The following is a 7,958-nucleotide window of genomic DNA, read 5'->3' as shown; positions in this document are numbered from 1 at the left end:
AAGTAATTTCCGATTGATTAAGAAATGGAAACCACTTTGAAAATCAGAAATATTCTATCTGAAACAGTTAGCTACAGCTTCCAGCCACTGCTCTATATAGTCACCGCTCCGACTTAGATAACTGTTGTAGCATTGTACCAACTTTCCAATACTCTCGTAATTAGAAGGCAGCCACCTTTACTTCCCGCCAATTCTCTACGTTCATCTATAGCTCATTGTATGAGGGAAAATGTTGTCTTCATAGCCAGTAGTTAATGTGAGCAGAGACGAAACACAGAGGGAGCCAATTATGGGCTGTAATGCGGGTGATCAAACACAGATTGCGACCGAGATTTGTTACAAAGTAGGAACCGTATGGCAGTTCTGTAATGTGGGCTGCATCACATCAAGCGAAATATCTCACCGGGACCTCATGCTTGGCGGGAGACACTATTTTCTACGCGTCATTATGTGTTCACCATGCGCTCAGAACTGAAAACAGCGAAGTGATGTAACCGGCAGGTATGCTAGAGACACTGTTGAACACGTATGTGCAAAGCTTTATTAGATTTTCACAGTGGTTTCCATTTCTTGACCGATCAGAAATTACTTTACGAATATCCCTCGTACAAGCAGGGAAGCATAATTGAATGTGTTAACAATAGAGACTTAGCTTGCTGAATGAAACCTACAAGATACTTTGTCATTATCCTTAGAAAATAATAATATATATACATACAGGAATGTCAACGTGGTATTCGTTCAAACTGCTCGATAATAGATCACATTTTCATCCTAAAACAATTATTTGAAAAATACTGGGAATATGTTAAAGATATCTATAGTCTGTTAGTTGATTATCAGCGTGCATATGACATGATCCACAGGAATAGCCTATACAACGCACTACGTGACTTCAGAGTCCCTGAGACACTAGGGAGAATGGTGGAAAGTTGTGTGGACGGGTCAAGTCACAGCAGAAACGTTCCAGACTGACACAGGTCTCAGACAATGGGGTACTCTCTCATGTGTTCAGTTCAATGTCATCTTAGAGAAAGTAATAAGGAAATGTAGGAAACAGGGATGGACTGGAGTGCAGACGGTTGGTAACATCAACTCTCTCGCATAAGCGGATGATACAGTACTGCTAAGCGAATCAATGGACAGCTATGCACATACAGTTGGGCTAAAGGTGACTCAAGACAAAACGGAGTTCATGCAATTAGGATGAAGACAACAGCACCAAGAATTTATCGAGATAGATATCGTGAGTTTCAACAGAGTTCAATCACTTCAGATACTTGGGATCTTGATTTATCAGCAACAACAACATAAAAATGAACATCAAGGAAAGAATAGCAACGGGAATGAAGTGCATGTATTCCCCGAGGGAAACGCTCCGCTCAAAAACAATATTAGCGGACGCTAAGATGATATATATAACACATGTATATGCCCAGCAGTCATGTAACGATCAAAAGCCTGGAGCATGAATAATCGACCAAACGAAAAAACGTATTAATATTTGAAAGAAGAGTAATCGGGAACATATGAGAACCGATCTCAGATAAAGAAGAATGATGGAGGTGGAAGAATGAGTAAATCTACCTCTTGATGCAACAACCAACAATCCTACAGACGTTGAAGAGAAAAAGAAACCAGTGGGCATGTCATGTGGCCTCTACGCCAGAAGAAAGACTGGTGAAGAAAGCACCTGAGGGAAAACCAAAGCCAGACGCCCCGTAGGAGACCAGGCAGTGCTGGATGGAAAGCAGTGTGGGCGAAGGACCAGGCAGTCTTGGGGACTCAAGACATCTGGAGGAAGCGAGCAGGAAACAGAAAGGAATGGAGGCAGTTTGTGGAAGCAGCGTGTGATTTGTAGGGCTTGTGATCACTGGAGATGTATTAAGGAAGGAATGAAGATAGGCTTTAACGTCCCGTCGACATCGAAGTCATTAGAGACAAAGCATAAGATCAGATTGTGTCAACGATGGGGAAAGAAATCGTGCGTTCCCTTTCGACGGAAACATCCTGGCATTTGCCTGGAACGATTTAGGGAAATCATGTAAAACGTAAATCAGGATATGTATTGTATATGAAACAACATTTCTCCTCCTGTATTGCTATCCAAACAAACATCTGCTTCGTACAAAAAATTGAAATGAGCATGTGGCATTGACGGTGATGAGAATGAAAGGTTCATGAGGACAACACAACACCGAGTCCATAAGTGGAGAAAATCTCCATCCCGGCCAGGAATAGAACCCTCGCCTGCTGCATGGGAGGCAAGCACTTAACCACTCAGCTAAGCAGACAGGACACCTACGAATCACCCAATCCAGAAAATAGTCTGTGCAATGGCTGATGAGAAAAGCAGCATCAACAAAATTCGCAAGTCGATGTCCGACTTTAGATCGATACTGACTTGTTTCCAATCACTACCAACTGTAGCCTAGCAGACAGTGGATGCATACTGGTATCGTTGCGCCATTCCTCGTCGTGTTTGGCGAGCTGTGAATTGTTTCGTGTGTTGTTAACTCTACGTCCATATCTCTTTTCGTATAGAGAAGCAAGTAAAAAGCTAAACTCAGTGTTGTGGTCTTACAGAGGCAGTCTAGGTTGGTAGCTTTGGAAAGCTGACGTTGCCGATCGATTAACTTCGATTTTTATCGATGTAGCTAGTCCCAATTAACCACCGCACCGAGTGTCTTCAAGGAGTGGACGAATAAAGCAAAGATTACATTGCGACTTGTAATGTGTATGAAAACTTCAATTTAAACTTCGAAAGCGTTTCATAAACTGACAGATTTGAAAAATGAGACCGAAGTTCAGGGACTAGGTTTAACTGCGTAGCCTTCTGCGGCGAGAGTCAAGTTGACAAAGTTTTCTGAGTAGTGCACGGCGTCATAATGTAAAAAAATATACTGGAGAAACCAACGTTTCGGACACGGTTACAGTGGCCTTCTTCTGGGTGTATGATGATCAGTAGATCCAGAAGAAGTTCACTGTAACCGTTGCCGAAACGTTGGTTTCTGCAGTAAAGTTTTTTAAAATTATGACACGATACAGTACTCACAAAAGGTCTGTGCCAATAACTGGGTGGTTATTGATGTATCGGTATTGGTTAATGAAAATGGTAAAATGATGCACGTAAGGTAAATGTTGCCCACAGTGGTTCGATCTTAGCCGATTGTGGACGATGATGTCGAGAAACAAAGGAAAAAGTGCGGGATAGTAGACGAAAGGACCCAGATTATATTAAATTCTCTTATGACAAATATTACGAACGCAAGGAAATAAATATTCTTTGTTGCTGATGGAACTATTCTTTTCGGAATGATCATCTATGTAGAAATATTCTCAGTAACGAGTTCTCAAAACGCGTATAAAAAGCTAAGTGAGCAAGGACTGCAGCGGGGATTCCCCACGGCAGCGGGGAAGAGACGGGCGGCGACGAGAGATGTCGCAGCGTGCAGTGGCGAGAGGAGGTGACGGGACGGCAGCGCCGCGCCGTGGCCACCAGCTGTACTACGCAGTCCTGCTGTGCACGGCGGCGGCAGCGGAGGCGGCGGTTGCCGCGGCGGGCAGGGCAGGCGTCGGCGTCGGCGTCGGCGTCGGCGGCGGAGACGCGTGGCTGGCGACGGGCGACGGCGGCGACGAGCGGCGCGGCCAGTGGTGCGGCGAGGCGGGCGCCGACAGCACGACGGTGCCGCCCATGGCCGAGATGTCGAGGCGCGAGCCGGCGCGCGACGCGGGCGCCGACGTGTACGAGTGCAGGCCGGCCGGGCCGGAGCGCGGCCGCCGGCCGCAGCCCGATAGCGAGGACGTGCTGCGCGTGACCGCGGCCGGCGTGGGCGGCAGCATGCGCGGCGAGGACGGCGGCGTGGGCCCGCGCGACCCGCTCACCGGGCCCGGGCCGGCCGACTTCCGCCGCAGCACGCTCCTGCACAGGGAGGGGGGACTGCGTTGGGAAAGGCGGGAGCTACGCGAAACAAAATAAATGTTCACGTCCTATGGTCACAGAATGGAGAGTGAACGGAAAGGAAACTCGACTGCAATCTGTGCGCCAAAATTTAGTGCGCATGCGCGGTGTCTGCCGCATTGAAACCGATGGCAGTGTCTAAAGCCGAAGGCGAAGGGATACGTTTCGTTTATTTTATTAATTGTGCATTTCAGCTGCCGGGTTTAACCACAACTAAAGAGCTGTTTTATGTACTGTTAAAAGTTAGAAATATACCGGGTGATCAAAAAGTCGGTATAAATTTCAAAACTGAATAAATCACGGAATAATGTAGATAGGTACAAACTGATACCATAGTTGGAATGACATGGGGTTTTATTAGAACCAAAAGAATGCAAACGTTCAAAAAATGTCCGACAGATGGCGCTTCATCTGATCAGAATAGCAATAATTAGCATAACAAAGTAAGACAAAGCAAGGATGATGTTCTGTACAGGAAGTGCTCAATATGTCCACCACCATTCCTCAACAATAGCTGTAGTCGAGGAATAATGTGAACGGCACTGTAAAGCATGTCCGGAGTTATGGTGAGGCACTGACGTCGGATCTCGTCTTTCAGCATCCCTAGAGATGTCGGTCGATCACGATACACTTGCGACTTCAGGAAAACCCAAAGCGAATAATCGCACGGACTGAGGTCTGGGGACCTGGGAGGGAAACATTAAAGTAGGGCCGGCTGAGCACACGATCATCACCAAACGACGCGCGCAAGAGATCATTCTCGCGTCTAGCAATACATTGGTTTTTTTGGTTCTAATAAAATCCCATGTCATTCCAAGCATGTGTGTCAGTTTTTACCTCTCTATTTACATTATTCCGTAGTTCATTAAGTGTTCAAATTTATACTGACTTTTTGATCACCCGGTATAATGAGCAGTAGTAAGACAAATGGCCATATAGGGACGTAGCGAGCGGTTCCCACGAAGCGGCTCATAGCCGAATTTTCCGATTTTCTTGCTGTAAACAGTTCATTAATCTGTAAAAAATACAGTGTGTAAAACAAGCGAAGCTACATCAATTCCTGTAGTTAGTTTTTCGGTAGAGATTTTACTTTTCTTTTAAAAAATTAAAAAAGACTTGTTTCGTGTTTATGCATTTTTCTTCACTGCTGTATATCTCTCGTTCGATTGTTCGTATCAAAAATCGATGACGAAGTTTTTATTTTTTCGATATTGCTGATAGTTATTGCCATACTTAATTTCCAAGGGCTGTGCAGCAAAAAATTTGAAGGTTTTCCAGTGAGAAATGTGGTCGTTGGCTACTTTACGCTGGGTTCATTTAATTGTTGTGAATTAAATGCAGCTAACATACAGATATCGTTTTTCGAGTTGGAGGGCAAGCCACAGGTCACTACAGTATGGAGAAAATAGAAGTTAAAGTATATTGTTTGACCACAACAGAACTAAGCAGTCTGCTCCTCAGTTGATTCATAGAGCCATATCCCTCTAAGCAATGTGTGATGGGTGATTCAGAAAAAATGAAAAGCAGCTCATCTGATTTAAAAATGTGTTTCTGGTAGCTGTACTAAGTGGAATCAAAATTCTGGATTAGGCTGCTTCAACGGCACCTGGCGCCACACCTTTAAGAAAACTTTTCCCAAGCTATAAAATATGTTTTATAAACCATGTGCACATGTGGATCTGCACACCTTATAAGTACATGAAGCATGTCTCATCCATGCCGAAAATAAAGAAAGTTCCCTGTTTTTAAAGATTTATTTGCTATCAGGCCACTTTCACTCAGCCATCTCAATAGTAATGACACGTACGATGGTACAAAAGTAAGCACAACATAACACCCAGCCTTCAAGTGAAAAAAAAAATTCTTCAAGCCAGCCAACAATCTAACTGAAATCCATTTTACTTCGTAATCTGCCACGTTGACCACACAGCTATGTAGGCTAAAGAGTAATTGGCGGTTTAGAACGATACATTAACTTAGAAAACACTCCCAGCATCATGTTTCTGCTCTTCATATTTAAAAAAATCAAATTTCAGGGACTCAATAACCGTTTACATAATTTAGAGGGAGTTGTTATTTGATTTAGCATCGCACTCGGAAAGTGTTGTATGTGGCCATATAAGCTGCAGTCTTCAGTCACTGCGCTACTCGAGTATATAGCAAAGGGACCCAGCTATCACTCGCCTCCCGTTAGCTTGGTGCTGCTACCACTCTCACCGATCGGACCATGAGCCATCTCACCAGCTCACTGCTCCCTGCCTCCCTGAGGAATCGGATCAGAAGGTAGCTCACTAGCTCACTGCTCCCCACCGCTCTCAGGGATTGCATCACTAGGTAGCTCACTAGCTCACTGCTCCTCACCACTTTTATGGATCGAATTGGAAGGTAGCTCGCTGCTCCCACTACTCTTACAGATGAGATCAGACAGAGCAGATGACATGGCGACTCGAGGTATCAGTTTGTTCTCTGTGCTCTTGACACAGTGATACAGCTTGCAGCTCACTTTCCTGAATAATATTATTTGTAACAATTTTATTTCAACATATACACAGGTGCCTCAGGAAGAATCAATATTCAGGGATATGACAGGAAGGATAATTTCAAGCAGAAAGCTAGATACTGTCATATGCCCTATCCCAAATTGTTTCTCAGATGGAACACATTTAAAGTTACTTTTGTATGTTTTTCTTGAATAACACTAAATCCGCGGCCCCAAGCGAAAACATGCCGTGCTACAATATTAAACGAGATTACATTTCCCATAAAAAGGCCCAATCACTTTGTCTCTAATACTGCTAGTTTGCTTCAAGGGAACGAGAAAATATGAAAAATCCTCCGCGACGCGCAAGCGCTGAGATGTAGGTGGGTTTTGTAAGTCAGATTGAGGTAGTTTTATGACGTGCTAGACCATGTCCTATATCAAATTATTCATCTCGACTTTGTGTACATTACAGTGGTACGTTGTAAACACAGGCAATGCACTGAATAATAAATAAATAATAATGTAAATTAAATGTATTCTGTCCCAGGAACCTTCCGGAACAGTGCATATGTCGACATGAAGTTTTGTCCTTCAAGTGCTCCTAGCTGTCATCCCTGAATATTGACCATTCACCCTGAGACAACTTGTATGTTATGTTTAATTTTTTAATAATTCATTTAACTTGGACAGTTTAATGCCTTTAGGATCAGATCAGAGTTTTATATGTAATTACAAGACTTAAAAATCACAAATAAGTAAAAAAAAAGTCGTAATACTTTTAATATGATATCTCTTCTTCTTCTCTCTGCATCCATGACGTATTTGCCTGTTACGCCCTCTTGGTTGAAACTATTGAATTTCCTCAGTCTCCTCAGTCTTCCTATATACATTCTGCCCTATGGGTGATAATATCAAGAATATGCCCTGCTACTCTTCTCAGCAATAGCAGTTCTAGTGCTTGTATTCTGGTGGGAATGACTGTTTTTGCTGTGTTCTCCAGACAAGAGCTTTAAGATGTAGGGAGCAGTAGTTATTTCGAGCAGTGGTGGGTCACCAATAAGCTTGATCATTTGGACTGCGACACCGTCCTGTACAGTAAATGTTGATCGGAAGGATTTTTCGATGACGTTATCACTCCAGGACAGAATTTTACGTGACTACCGTCACTTACTTCCGTGAAATAATCAGCAAGTCTATGTTTTGTTTACGGTTGAATGACGGTTATCGCTAAAGTCAAGTACTGATCTAGTTCTTTGGATGGGACAAAGGGATCAGCTACAGCCTCTACTTTGCCTATACTTCTCTAGATCACAAGCTTATCCATAGAGCATCTGGTCTTCACATTTTAGATTAATGTATTTGCATGCCTCAGTTATCGTTTCTCTCTGCTAGACTGACTCTCTTTTCTTTCTGCTTGTAATCTGTTTCATTTTCAATGGTAGGAGGTCGTTTGCAAGTCCGAAATGCAGTGTCTCCGAGATTCATGATCTGGTTTTGATTTTCCATTACCCAAGG

At 43.6% G+C, this 7,958-nt stretch overlaps 1 protein-coding gene across 1 annotated transcript in view; it reads right to left on the bottom strand.

The window, feature by feature from the left end:
* Positions 1–736: 736 nt before the first annotated feature.
* Positions 737–7,958, bottom strand: part of LOC126353755 (dual specificity protein phosphatase 12-like) — a 625,942-nt gene continuing 618,720 nt past the window's right edge. Inside the window, exon 6 of the mRNA XM_050002810.1 lies at positions 737–3,922. Within this exon, the coding sequence (XP_049858767.1) occupies positions 3,508–3,922 (415 nt within the window). The 3' untranslated portion in view covers positions 737–3,507. The remainder of the gene's footprint in view (positions 3,923–7,958) is intronic.

The sequence above is a fragment of the Schistocerca gregaria genome, chromosome 3 (assembly GCF_023897955.1).
Source record: "Schistocerca gregaria isolate iqSchGreg1 chromosome 3, iqSchGreg1.2, whole genome shotgun sequence".
Taxonomy (NCBI): Eukaryota; Metazoa; Arthropoda; class Insecta; order Orthoptera; family Acrididae; genus Schistocerca; species Schistocerca gregaria.
The sequence above is the reverse complement of the archived record's forward strand: the minus strand, read 5'-3'. Positions and strand labels throughout refer to the sequence as shown.